The 13,851-nt window shown below is 53.2% G+C and overlaps 1 protein-coding gene across 6 annotated transcripts in view; it reads right to left on the bottom strand.

Moving 5' to 3' along the window:
- The window catches only part of SLC27A1 (solute carrier family 27 member 1), a 36,337-nt gene that overhangs the window by 16,530 nt on the left and 5,956 nt on the right, over positions 1 to 13,851 (bottom strand). For 5 of the 6 annotated variants that reach the window (XM_055239304.2, XM_063616351.1, XM_055239305.2 and 2 more), the window contains 4 exons: positions 2,023 to 2,417; positions 1,645 to 1,806; positions 1,452 to 1,521; positions 34 to 125 (listed from right to left, as the gene is read on the bottom strand). In XM_055239304.2, the coding sequence (XP_055095279.1) occupies positions 34 to 125; positions 1,452 to 1,521; positions 1,645 to 1,806; positions 2,023 to 2,417 (719 nt within the window). The remainder of the gene's footprint in view (positions 1 to 33; positions 126 to 1,451; positions 1,522 to 1,644; positions 1,807 to 2,022; positions 2,418 to 13,851) is intronic. The other variant, XM_055239308.2, reaches the window with a different exon arrangement.

The raw sequence follows: 13,851 nt of genomic DNA, 5'->3' as shown, positions 1-13,851 counted from the left end.
CCCACCCACCATTCCCTACCCAGGCCGTAGTACCTGCCGAGTGGTACAGGGGCAGGCAGTCATAGAGCACGTCAGCCGCCTGCATGCGGTAGGCGTGGTGGCCGAAGGCTGCCATGCGGTAGTACCTGCAGGGGGAGGGGGAGCCGGGAGGGCAGAGGCTGGGACCTAAATCCCCCAGGGTACAAGCATGGGGAAGCAGGCTGCGTGTGGACCCAGGCAAAGCCAGCCCAGTTCTCATGGGTTCACAGGCTGGCAGGAAGGAAACACGCAACCAACAATTGTTGGTGGTGTTAGGTGTCACAAGGGATATAATAGGGTCAAGGGGCATAGAGGGGCTGATAGTGACGTAGCCAGGGGGGTTGGGGGATCCTGTCTGGGGAGGTGAAGTGTGATCTGAGACCTAGCAAGAAAGAGCTGTGGGGGCAAGCTATGGAAGAGTGCCCAGGCACAGCACATGCGAGGGCCCTGAGGCTAGGAGTGTATGGGTTTGAAGAGTTTGGGGGGCTGAGGAGGAGTGAGTAAGGGGTGAAGGGGAGGAAAATGACATCAGGGAAGTGGCAGAAGACACCCGAACTGAGAGAGCGTTTTTGTTTGTTTGTTTGTTGTTGTTTGTTTCTTTTTTTGAGAGGGAGTCTTGCTGTATCATCCAGGCTGGAGTGCAGTGGCGGGATCTCAGCTCACTGCAACCTCCGCTTCCAGGTTCAAGCGATTCTCCTGCCTCAGCCTCCTGAGTAGCTGGGATTACAGTCATGTGCCACCACGCCCGGCTAATTTTTGTATTTTTAGTAGAGACGGGGTTTCGCCACGTTAGCCAGGATGGTCTCGAACTCCTGACGTCAAGTGACCCGCCTGTCTCAGCCTCCCAAAGTGTTGGGATTACAGGCGTGAGCCACCGCGCCTAGCCCGAGAGAGGGTTTTATTCTGAGGGTCACGGTAGGTGCAGGGAGGTCTGGGGCAGGGGATGTCTGATTTAGGATTTTCAACCCTCCTGTAGCTGCTGACAGGAGCTGGGCCATCATGGGTGGAGCAGAGAGTGGGGGGAGCAGGAGGAGCCCGAGGAGGGGCTGGCACAGGTCCAGGTGGGGGGCATGGAGAAAAGTAGACAGAGGGAGGGGACAGGTTTTGCTGGTGGGATGGATGTGGTGAACAGGTGGGGGGATGAGAGGGGCCCCAGAGTAGTGGGCACAGGGCAACGAGGTCCCAAGATGGGTGTGAAAATGGGTGTGATGCCTTTGTCTAGCCCCAAGCAGTTATGAGGGTTGCAATGAGTTTACACGTGGAGGGCTTGGCCCTGGTCTGGACACAGAGCAAGTGCTCAGGAAACACCAGCTGCCCTCTCTGTCCCCAGGGTAACGTGGAGATGCCCACAGGAGCTGAGGGGTAGGTCAGGCTGGCAAGATAGCCTGGGTCACTCTCAGCGGCTGAGGGCATTATGCCTGTGGGCCCCTCACCTGCTGTGCACGACAATGGCGGCCTTGGGCAGCCCAGTGGTCCCCGATGTGTAGATGTAGAAAAGACGATCTGCAGGAGATACAGGTGTTAGGGGTGGGGCCTGAGCATTGGGGGTGGGGCCTGGAAGTTGGGGGCGGGACCTGGGCAGGTAGGAAACCAGTTGATAGAGCAGAGGTCCCACCCTTGACTCACCATCCATGCCCTTGCTGGGGATCTGTGCCAAGGGGGCAGTAGAGGCCTCCTTCAGCAGCGGGTCCAGGAGGTGGGTGTCCGGCAAGATGCCCTTGGGCCCCAAGTCTCCAGAGCAGAACTTGATCAAACTTTTCCCCAGATGCCCGCTCACTTCGGCCACCGCTGTGGTCCCCAACACATGGGTCATGGTCACCGCCAGACAGGCCCCCTCCCGAGGCCTGGGATGCACCAACTCCCTGCTCAGGGCATACCCAGACCGTGCATTTCATGGCCACATCCAGGGCGGCCGCCTTCCAAGGCCTGGGGTGCAGCATCTCCCCGCCCACCCAGGGGCCAGTCCTGGGTCCCCGCCCACCTGATGCCCATGCCTGGCCTCACCTGCCACCATTTCTCCTCCAAAGATCAGGGCCTTAGCGCCCGAGGTGCCCAGGCAGAAGGCCAGGGGCTCGCACCGCAGGTTCACGTTGAGCAGCGCGGCCTCCATGCCCGCCTTGGCCAGGCCCAGCCACAGCCCCACGAACTCGGGCCGGCCCTCCAGGAAGATGGCCACCACATCGCCCGGCGCGAAGCCCAGCTGGCAGAAGAGGTTGGCTACCGCATTGGAGTAGGCGTCCAGCTGCGCGAAGGTCCAGCACTCGCCAGTCGCAGCATCCACCAGCGCCAGGCGTTCGGGCTGTCGCTGCACTACCGCCTGAAAGATGCGCGGGATGGTGTGGCCTGCACGCTGGTGCCGCCGCAGCTCCAGGCGCACGCGGATCAGCACAGAGAGACCGCTGGGAGGGAGGACGGAGGGGACAGCGTCACTGGTGCCCTGCCCCACCTGGCCTCCGAGAGCCTCAGCCTCCCTGCTGCAGGACCGCAGGGCAGCCAGGGGCTTTGATGAGGTCTATGGTGAAACTTTTGGTGGCTGGATGTCTCAGGGGACCAAGGGCAAGGGCCATTTACCAACCAGCCAGGAAGTAGGTAGATTCTCAAAGCATAATACACCAGTCACCCTGTCCTCCCCTATACCCCAGCTGGCTTGGTGGCCCTGGGGGAGCTGGGGCCTGATCCCATCCTCCTTTCTGCCCCCTGCGACGTCTGGAGCACCTGACACCATCCCCCACCACCTCCAGCCTGGACTCTTCATGCTCAGACCACCCTAACCAGGACCTCCAGGGTTCAGCCCCGAGCTGGGCAGCTGCTCCGCCCCCAGGTCACTGGGTGGCACCAGGGACAGATGGCTGAAGCATCTAGCACGTGTGCCCCCAACTGGGGAGGGATTGCCCCTGCGCCAGGTAGGGCCAGGAGATGTGCCAGTGGATGGGGGGTGTAGGGACAAATGCCAAGTCCAGATGGACGGTTCCAAGTTCCCCCTCCTCACTTGCTAGTAGCTATAAGGGGCAGAGGCCCCAGGAAACTGCAGAGCCCCCAGTGAAAGGAGCCGGGTTCCTGAATGACTGTGTGGAGGCAGTCGGGCCACCACTTGCTGTTAGATGAATGAGAATGAACTGTTTTTTTGGTTTTGTTTTTGGTTTTTTTTGAGACGGAGTCTCACTCTGTCACCCAGGCCAGAGTGCAGTGGTGCAATCTCAGCTCGCCCTCCACCTTCTGGGTTTAAGCAATTCTCTCGCCTCAGCCTCTGGAGTAGCTGGGATTACAGGCGCCCACCACCATACCTGACTAATTTTTGTATTTTTAGTAGAGATGGGGTTTCATCACATTGGTCAGGCTGGCCTCAAACTCCTGACCTCAGGTAATCCACCAGCTCTGGCCTCCCAAAGTGTTGGGATTACAGGTGTGAGCCACCATGCCCAGCCAAGAATGAACTTTAAAAACAAACAAACAAGAAATGCTTTAGGCTGGGCGTGGTGGCTCACACCTGTAATCCTAACACTTTGGGAGGCTGAGGCAGGTGGATCACCTGAGGTCAGGAGTTCGAGACCAGCTGGGCCAACGTGGTGAAACCCCGTCTCTACTAAAAATACAAAAATTAGCTGGGCGTGGTGGTGGGCGCCTGTAATCCCAGCTACTCCAGAGGCTGAGGCAGGAGAATTGCTTAAACACAGCAGGCAGAGGTTGCAGTGAGCCGAGATCATGCAACTTCACTCCAGCCTGGGCGAAAGAGCAAGACTCCGTCAAAAAAACAAAAAAACAAACAAAAAAGGAAACGAAAAGGAAATGGAAAGGAAAGGAAAAGTTTAGATCACAGAAGCTGGAAATTCAGATTTTCTTGGTTGAGAAGCTGGAGAAATGAGTGGTTCCCCACCCCTTCCTGGCTCCTTGCCCCACCGCCCTGCGCCCCTGGCTCTGGGAACCAATAACCTTGTACTGGGCTAAGCCACTGGAATGTGGGGCGTGTTTGTTACAGTACCTGGCCCTGCCCAGCCCTGACCAACACAGGGCAGGGGCTCCACCCACCTGCCCCTGCTTCAACCTGGCCCGGCCACCACCTCCCTCCAGCGTCCGCATCAAAATCATCATCAAATCCATCCTTTGGATCTCCCCTGCCTTTCCCAGGCCTCCCCAGATTCCTGCAATGGCTCCTCACACCCCCAAAAATGTTCGCAGTGGACCTCAGCACCGATATTCATTCATCCTCTTGGTCATTCATTCATTCTCTCCTTCGTTCTTTCCCTCTTTCATTCCCTCCCTCATTCTCTCCTTCATTCATTCCCTCCTTCATTCATCATTCATTCCATAATTCATTCCATCTTCATTCACTCATTCCCTACTTCACTCACGCTTTCCCTCCCTCTGTCATTCATTCTTTGCTCCCTTCACTCATTCAGTCCTTTTTTTTTTTTTTTTTTTGAGACAGGGTCTCACTCTGTCGCCCAGACTGGAGTCCATGATCTTGGCTCACTGCAGACCTCCCAGGCTCAAGCGATCCTCCCACCTCAGCCTCCCTAGTAGCTGAGACCACAGGTGCACGTCACCAGGGCGGGCAAAATTTTTGTATTTTTTGCAGAGACAGGGTTTCACCATGTTGGCCAGGCTGGTCTCGAACTCCTGGGCTCAGATGGTCCTCCCTCAGCCTCCCAATGTGCTGGGATTACAGGCGTGGGCCACTGCATCTGGCTTCATTCCATCCTTATTTATTATCTTCTTCACTCATTCATTCCCTCCTTTGTTCATTTATTCCATCCTTCATGCATTTATTCCCTCCATCATTCATTCCCTCCTTTATTCTTTCCCTCCATTTATCATTTACTCCCTCTTTCATTCATTCATTCCCTCCTTCCTTCATTCATTCAAGCAGCTGGTGCATACCAGTGTCTGTTGTGCTTTAGGCACTGTTCTCAGCTCTAGGGACAGAGCAGCCAGACCACCAGGCCCCACCCTCTGGGGTTCACAGTCCTCTGGGGAGAGAGACCCCTTCCATGTACATGACTGAATGCCAGACCGTGCTGGATGGTGACAAGACTGCAAGGGGCGATGTAGTCAGTCACATGGACCAAGGGCAGAGGCACGGGAGGCCCTTGAGAGAGGCAGGTGGCATCTGAGCAGGACCTGGTGAGGCAAAAGGGAGTGGCTGTGGGTACATCCAGAATGCAGCCAGTGCAAAGGCCCTGGGGTGGGAAGAGGCCTGGGAATGGGGCACAGTTGAGGACCAGCGTGGAGGTCAGTGTGGGGGGAATCAGGGGAAAGCGAGATGAAAGGGGAGTGAGGTCTGAGGTGGGCAGGGGCCGGCTCCATGGGGATCATGGGCCCCAGGAAGGGTTCACAATGAAAGCCATGGAGACAGGAGGTTGCTGGGATCTGTTGGGGGAGAGCATCTGCAATTTCTAAAAACAAAGGTCCAGGGTTTTCATGATACTTCCTGCATGGGTCAAACCACTTACCCTGGAAGCCCCTAGAAGGCCCCTCTGGCTACTTTTGGGATATGAGCAGGCTGCTGAACTCCTAGTGACAATGCTTCCCTACACGCCACAACCCACAAGCTCACTGAGCTGAGCACAGACCCCCACACACACCCACTCATTGAGCTCCCCCCAGCATCCTCATCACCTCCCTCAGGAAGGCTTCCAGGCACCACATGGCCCATGCACCATGCTTACTGTTCCCCAACCACAGCTCCCCCGAAATGGGGCCACACTTGGTCAGTGGGGCACTGGCTGGTCTCAGGGAGCTCTCTGTTCCACCCTGGGAGCCCTCCCTGTCACCTTCACTCTCCCCATCAAAGCCTTGTGCAGAGCCACCAGGTCATGGGTCTATTTCCCCCTCATTCATTCACTCATTTCACTCATTCATTCCCTCCTTTGTTCATTCATTCTCTCATTCCCCCATTCATTCATTCATTCCCTCCTTCCCTCATTCCCTCATTCATTCATTGCCTCCTTCACTCGTTCCCTCATTCATTCACTCCCTCCTTCACTCATTCCCTCATTCATTCATTCCCTCCTTCACTCATTCCCTCATTCATTCATTCGTTCCCTCCATCATTCATTGGCATTGTGAGCATGCAGGAGATCTGTGCATCTGTGCATCTCTAGCATCTGTGCATCTGCTGGAGTATGTGCTCAGTCAATAGAGGGTGGACCAATGTTCATTTCAGGCCCCTGGGTCCAGTACCTAGGGCATCTGCCCTCCCTAGCAGCCAGTTGCTGAACTCTGATTCTTGAAATGGTGAGCACCTACTGAGTGCCAGGCCCACACTAGCCAAGACCCTGTGGTGATACAGACCCTCCTCCCGCTCCATTCTTTTTTTTTTTTTTTGAGACAGTGTCTTGCTCTGTCGCCCAGGCCAGAGTGCAGTGGTGCTATCTCGGCTCACTGAAACATTTGCCTCCTGGGTTCGAGCAATTCTCCTGCCTCAGCCTCCCAAGTAGCTGGGACTACAGGCGCATGCTGTCACGCCCAGCTAATTTTTGTATTTTTAGTAGAGATGGGGTTTCACCATGTTAGCCAGAATGGTCTCCATTTCTTGACCTCGTGATCTGCCTGCCTCGGCCTCCCAAAGTGGTGGCATTACAGGCGTGAGCCACCGCACCCGGCCATTTTTGTATTTTTAGTAGAGACGGAGTTTCGTCATGTTGGCCAGGCTGGTCTCAAGCTCCTGACCTCAGGTGATCTGCCTGCCTCGCCCCGGCAAAGTGCTGGGATTACAGGCGTGAGCCACCGCGCCCGGCCGGCACTTCTAGTCTTTAAACGCCATGTGCAATGTACTCATTTACCACCTTGTCCTTGGTCTGTCCCTCCCTACACTGGGTAGACAGGGCATGCATCTGTTACATTCTAGTACCAGAGAGACAGCAGGGGAGGAGACCGCCCAAGACCCCGCTCTCCTGGAGCACAGAGAGCTTGCTACAAATAATCTCGAGGGAAGAGAGGCATCTGGGACTCTCAGATCAGGTTCCAATCCTGCAGGCTTAGGGAAAGAGCAGCCACCCGTGGCCCCAGCCCGATCTAAGGGGTCCTGGGCAGGTTCTGGCCCATCACGTCTCCCGGCGGGGGCCTGTCCTGCTGCTCTCTGGGTGGCTCATGGGCTGCTGATAAATTAACATCTCCAGTTGGAGAGTTCCCTCCTTAAGGAGAGAACTTCAAAAAATGTCAATCAGCCACGCAGGCATGCTGGCTCACGCCTGTAATCCCAGCACTTTGGAAGGCTGAGGTGGGAGGATTGCTTGAGCCCAGCAGTTCAAGACCAGCCTGGGCAACATGGTGAAACCCCAGCTCTACTAAAAATACAGAAATTAGCCAGGGTAGTGGCGCAAGCCTGTAGTCCCAACTACTCAGAAGGCTGAAGCAGGAGGATCGCTTGAGCCCAGGAAGTCAAGACTGCAGTGAACCGAGATTGTGTCACTGCACTCCAGCCTAGGTTATGGGAGTGAGAACCTATCTCAGAAATTTTTTAAAATCATTTTTTAAAAATGTAAATGGAGGCCAGGTGTTGTGGCATGAGCCTATAATCCCAGCTACTCAGGAGGCTGAGGCAGGAGAATCGCTTGGACCCAGGAGGCAGAGGTTGCAGTGAGCCGAGATTGCGCCACTGCACTCCAGCCTGGGTGACAGATTGAGACTCTGTCTCAAAAAAAAAAAAAAAAAGGAACGAAACCATGTGCTTTGGAGCAACGTGGATGCAGCTGGAGGCCATGACCCTGAGCAAATTAAGGCAAGAACAGAAATCTAAACACCGCCGGGCCCCAGTGGCTCACGCTTGTAATCCCAGCACTTTGGGAGGCTGAGGTGGGTGGATCATCTGAGGTTGGGAGTTCGAGACCAGCCTGGCCAACATGGAGAAACCCCATCTCAACTAAAATTACAAAATTAGCCAGGCGTGGTGGCGCATGCCTGTAATCTCAACTACTTGGGAGGCTGAAGCAGGAGAACTGCTTGAACCTGGGAGGCGGAGGTTGCGGTGAGCCGAGATCGTGTCATTGCACTCCAGGCTGAGCAACAAGAGCAAAACTCCATCTCAAAAAAAAAAAAAAAAGAAATCCAAATACCACGTTTTCAGTTATAAGTGGGAGCTAAACATTGAGTACGCACGGATGCAAAGATGGGAACAACAGACACTGGGAACTCCATAAGGGGCAACTGAAAATAACCTATTGGATATTCTATTCTGTTCACTACCTGGACAATGGGATGATTACAAGCCCAAACCTCAGCATCATGCAATATACCAATGCAACAAACCAGCACATGCACCCTGCAGCCTAAAATTAAAATTTTTTTAAAAGTTGGGTGGACACGGTTGCTCATGCCTATAATCCTAGGACTTTGAAAGGTCAAGGTGGGAGGATCACTTGAGCTCAGGAGTTTGAAACCAGCCTGGGCAACAAACTGAGACCTCATCTCTGCAAAAAAAAAAGAAAAAAAGAAAAAAAATTAGCTGGCCATGGTGGCATGTATAGTCCCAGCTGCTCAGGAGGCTGAGACAGGAGGATCGCTTGAGCCCAGGAGGTCGAGGTTGCAGAGAGCCATGATAGCGCCACTGCAATCGAGCCTGGGTGACAGAGTAAAACTTCTTCATGAAAAAAAAAGAGAAAGAAATGACAATATAAATATATGTCTCAAAAATTTTTTAAAAATAGGCCAGGTGTCGTGGCTCATGTCTGTAATCTGAGCACTTTGGGAGGCCGTGGTGAGCAGATCACTTGAGGTCAGGAGTTCGAGACCAGCCCGGCCAACATGGTGAAACCCCGTCTCTACTAAAAATACAAAAATTAGCCGGATGTGGTGGCACATTCCTGCAGTCCCAGCTACTTGGGAGGCTGTGGCAGGAGAATCACTGGAACCTGGGAGGTGGAGGTTGCAGTGAGCTGAGATCATGCCACTGCACTCCAGCCTGGGTGACAGAGTGAGACTCTGTCTCAAAAAAAAACTTTTTTATATCAAAAAATAAAAAATTTGGCATCTTAAAGTCGAATGGGAGAAATGACAGTGCTATTCATTGTAGCTTCCAAAGAGCAGATCAGGCTGGGCACAGTGGCTCACACCTGTAATCCCAGCACTTTGTGAGGTCAAGGTGGGCAGATCACTTGAGGCCAGGAGTTCGAGACTAGCCTGGCCAACATGGCGAAACTCTGTCTCTACTAAAGATACAAAAATTAGCCATGCGTGGTGGTGGGTGCCTGTAATCCTGGATACTCAAAAGGATGAGGCACAAGAATCGCTTGAATCTGGGAGGCAGAGCTTGCAGTGAGCCTAGATTGCGCCACTGCACTCCAGCTGAGCCACAGAGCAAGACTCATCTTAAAAAAACTGAGAAAGGGAGAGAAAGAAACGGCAATAGAATATGAAGTATGTCTCGAAAATTTAAAAAATAAAAAGTTTGGCATATTAAATTCGCATACAGGAAATAACAGTGCTATTCATTGTAGCTTCCAAAGGGCAGAAGATCAGAAAAACACCAAACGCCCTACAGCAGGGGAGGGATGACCTATACAATGGCTTGTCTTTACAACAGAAAACTGGGCAGCCTGCACAAGAATGGGGCCCCCCGCTGCAGGCTGATGACTAACGGGGCTCAAACCAAGTGGGAAAATTCAGTGATTTCATGACAAACACAGCAAATCCAGTACAAAGACACTGACCGGCCTTTGTGCCTTCCTGCATCTCCAAAATTGCCAGTAAAGGGATTTTTGTGGGTTTTTTTCGTTTTGTTTTGTTTTGTTTTTTGTAGAGAAGGGATCCCATTTTGTTGGCCAGGCTGGTCTTGAACTTCTGGCCTCAGGTGATCCGCCTGCCTCGGCCTCCCAAAGTACCAGGATTCCAGGCGTGAGCAGTGTGCCCAGCTGATAATTTTTTTAATTTTTTATTGTTTAGAGACAGGGTCTCACTCTGTTACCTAGGCTGGAGTGCAGTGGCACCATTATAACTCACTGCGGCCTCGAACTCCAGGGCTCAAGTGATCCTCCGGCCTCAGCCTCCTGAATAGCTGCCATTCACTGCCATTCTCAAACACACGCGGAGAGGTGAAAAATCAGAATTGCCAACATGCATGTTCCCATCTGAAGTCATCAAGACAACACTCTGCCTTCTTTTTTTTTTTTTGAGACAGGGTCTCACTCAGTTGCCCAGGGTGGAGTGCAGTGGCACAATCTTGGCTCACTGCAACCTCTGCCTCCTGGGCTCAAGCAATCCTCCCACCTCAGCCCCCTGAGTAGCTGGGACTACAGGTGTGCACCACCACACCTGGCTAATTTTTGTATTTTTGTAGAGATGGGGTTTCACCATGTTGCCCAGGCTGGTCTCAAACTCCTGGGCTCAAGCCATCCTCCCACCTCAGCCTCCCAAAGTGCTAGGATTACAGGCGTGAGCCACCGCACTTGGCCCACTCTGCCTCCTTAATTCAGCTCTCACATTGTAAACAAGCACTCTTGTCACAGTCTATTTAAGTGCCATGTTTTTTGCATTTTTGTGCCTTTTTTTTTTTTTTTTGAGACGGAGTCTCGCTCTGCCGCCCAGGCTGGAGTGCAATGGCACAATCTCGGCTCACTGCAGCCTCTGCCTCCCGGGTTCAAGCGATTTTCCTGCCTCAGCCTCCTGAGTAGCTGGGACTACAGGCGCCTGCCACCACGCCTGGCTAATTTTTGTATTTTTAGTAGAGACGGGGTTTCATCATGTTGGCCAGGCTGGTCTCAAACTCCTGACCTCAGGTGATCCGCCTGCCTCAGCCTCCCAAAGTGCTGGGATTACAGGCATGAGCCACCACGCCCAGCTGCATTTTTGTGATTTTTGCTGGTGACTTCGCTGTTGAAAATGACCCCCAAGCACAGGGCTGAGGTGCTTGTCTGGTGTGATGTGCCTCATGGAGAAAATACATGTGTTACAGCAGCTTTCTTCAGGCATGGGTTTTAGTGCTGCTGGTTGAGTTCAATGTCAACACTTCAGGGCCGGGCGTAGGGGCTCACTCCTGTAATGCCAGCACTTTGGGAGGCCGAGACAGGCGGATTATTTGAGGCCAGGAGTTTGAGACCAGCCTGGGCAATATAGTGAGACCTCATCTCCATGTTAAAATAATTTTTTTAAATTTATTTTTTAAAAAAAGGGGGGGAGGGCCAGGCGCGGTGGCTCACACCTGTAATCCCAGCACTTTGGGAGGCTGAGGTGGGCGGATCACCTGAGGGCAGGAGTTCAAGACCAGCCTGCCCAACATGGCGAAACCCTGTCTCTACTAAAAATACAAAAAATTAGCTGGGCGTGGTGGCGGGCGCCTGTAATCCCAGCTACTCGGGAGGCTGAGGCAGGAGAATTGCTTGAACTCAGGAGGTGGAGGTTGCAGTGAGCCAAGATTGCACCACTGCACTCCAGCCTGGGTGACAGTGTGAGACCATGTCTCAAAACAACAACAACAAAAAACAGATGATCATTCTCAGTGTTTATTAAGCACCTACTATCTGCCATGCCCTGTGCTAACCTTATATCCACCCTCCAAAATAAGTCCCTCAGATCCCCATTTGTCAAATAATGAATGAACTGGGGGCTCAGAGTGGGGAATTAACACGCCCAAGGTCACAGAGCAATCTGAGGACAGAACAACCCAGAAATGAAGCCTCCTCACAGCGTCCCTCTAATCCCTGGCAGACTTATTACAAAGCATTTATCAAGTGCTAGCGACATAGCCAGTGGCAGGCCAAGTGCCCATGGGGCACACAGCAGGTGCAGGTGCCCAATGCCTGCGTCTTTTTTTTTTCTTTTTCTTTTTTTTTTTTTTTTGAGACAGAGTCTCATTCTGTCACCCAGGCTGGAATGCAGTGGTGCCACCTCAGCTCACTGCAACCTCTGCCTCCCAGGTTCAAGCGATTCTCCTGTCTCAGCGTCCTGCGTAGCTGGGATTACAGGTGCCCGCTACCACACCCCGCTAATTTTTTTGTATTTTTAGTAAAGACAGGGTTTTGCCACGTTGGCCAGGCTAGTCTCGAACTCCTGACCTCAGGTGATCAGCCCGCCTCGGCTTCCCAAAGTGCTGGGATTACAGGCATGAGCCACCATGCCCAGCCTGGAGCACCTATTATACACCCAATTCTGCTCTAAGGGCTTCCTGTGAGTGAATTTGACAGAGCACCCCAAGAACTCCACGATGGGGTACAAATGTTACACCCATGGGGAGAGGGCCATTATTGAGGGAGTAACCACAGGAAACAGCCCCTGCCAGTAGGCTGCCCGTCCAGAGGCAACACAACAAGAAGAAACAGGAACTGAGGCCACAGCTGCTCACTGTCGGGCTAAACACCAGAGCTAGATGTGGGAACACGAGGATTCACCCCCAGTCTCCTGGTCTCTTGGTCTCACTCATTCTCTCTCAAGGACGCCCACACCAGCAGGCAGTGGATTCCGGTACTTGGTTCTAGCCACATGCCTGGGCAGCCCTGCCTGGCAGCTGCTAAAGCCACCCCCAGCTGGGGACAATGAGCCCACTGTCCAGCTCTGGGCCCAGGACTCGGGGCGGAAGAAATCAACAAGGATGAATACCATCAGATTTCATGCAGGAAGTACAGGGCATGTTAGGAGAGTCAGGGCAGGGTGCTGAAATATTTTCTGAAGCCAAGGTCTAAATTTAGCACTCCCATCACTCCAGTGAGGCACAGTGGCTAAGAGCACATGCTCTGGAGTCCTGTGCCTCCCCAGCTGTGTGTTCCTGGGCAAATAACCTCCCCTCTCTGTGCCTTGGTTCTCTCATGTGTTAAATGGTATTTGTCAGCATCCCTTCATTTTTCAAGACAGAATCTTGCTCCCTCACCCGGGCTGGAGTGCAGTGGGACAATCATGGCTAATTTTTTATGTGTAGAGATGGAGTCTCATCATGTTGCCCAGGCTGGTCTTGAACTCCTGGCCTCAGGCAATCCTCCCATCTTGGGCTCTCAAAGTGCTGGAATTATATGCATGAGCCTCTGCACCCAGCCTCCATCACTTCTGATGTATTTTATTCACTAGAAGGGAGTCACTAGGGCCGGGTGCAGTGGTTCAGCCTGTAATACCAGCATTTTGGGAGGCCGAGGCGGGAGGATCACCTGAGGTTAGGAGTTTGAAACCAGCCTGGCGAACGTGGTGAAACCCCTTCTCAACTAAAAATACAAAAATTATCCGGGCGTGGTGGCGGGCACCTATAATCCCAGCTACTCGGGAGGCTGAGACAGGAGAATTGCTTGAACCTGGGAGCTGGAGAGGTTGCAGTGAGCTGAGATCGCACCACTGCACTCCAGCCTGGGTGGCAGAGCAAGACTCTGTCTCAAAAAAAAAAAAAAAAAAAGGCAGGGCACGGTGGCTTACACCTGTAATTCCAGCACTTTGGGAGGCCCAGGTGGGGGGATCACCTGAGGTCGGGAGTTCAAGACGAGCCTGGCCAACATGGAGAAACCCTGTCTCTACTAAAAATACAAAATTAGCCGGGCGTGGTGGCACATGCTTGTAATCCCAGCTACTCGGGAGGCTAAGGCAGGAAGAAAATCACTTGAACCTGGGAGGCGGAGGTTGCGGTGAGCCGAGATCGCGCCATTGCACTCTAGCCTGGGTGACAGAGCAAAACTCTGTCTCAAAAAAAAAAAAAAAAAAAAAGAAGGGGGTCACTAGGTCCAGCCCACACTCAAAGGGAGGGGACCATGCAAGTGGGAAGAGCAGGAGACAGGGATCCCTGGAGCCATCTTCAAAGCTGCCACCCACAGGCAAGTATGTCAAGCCATGTCAGGAACTTAGAACCAGGCATGGACACCCACAGGGCCCATGGGAGCAGAGCTGGAGGGGAGGGAGAGATGGGCCTGGGTGAACCCAAGAAGGAAG

This window comes from Symphalangus syndactylus, chromosome 13 (assembly GCF_028878055.3).
Source record: "Symphalangus syndactylus isolate Jambi chromosome 13, NHGRI_mSymSyn1-v2.1_pri, whole genome shotgun sequence".
Lineage (NCBI taxonomy): Eukaryota > Metazoa > Chordata > Mammalia > Primates > Hylobatidae > Symphalangus > Symphalangus syndactylus.
This window is presented reverse-complemented; position numbering and strand designations above follow the sequence as displayed.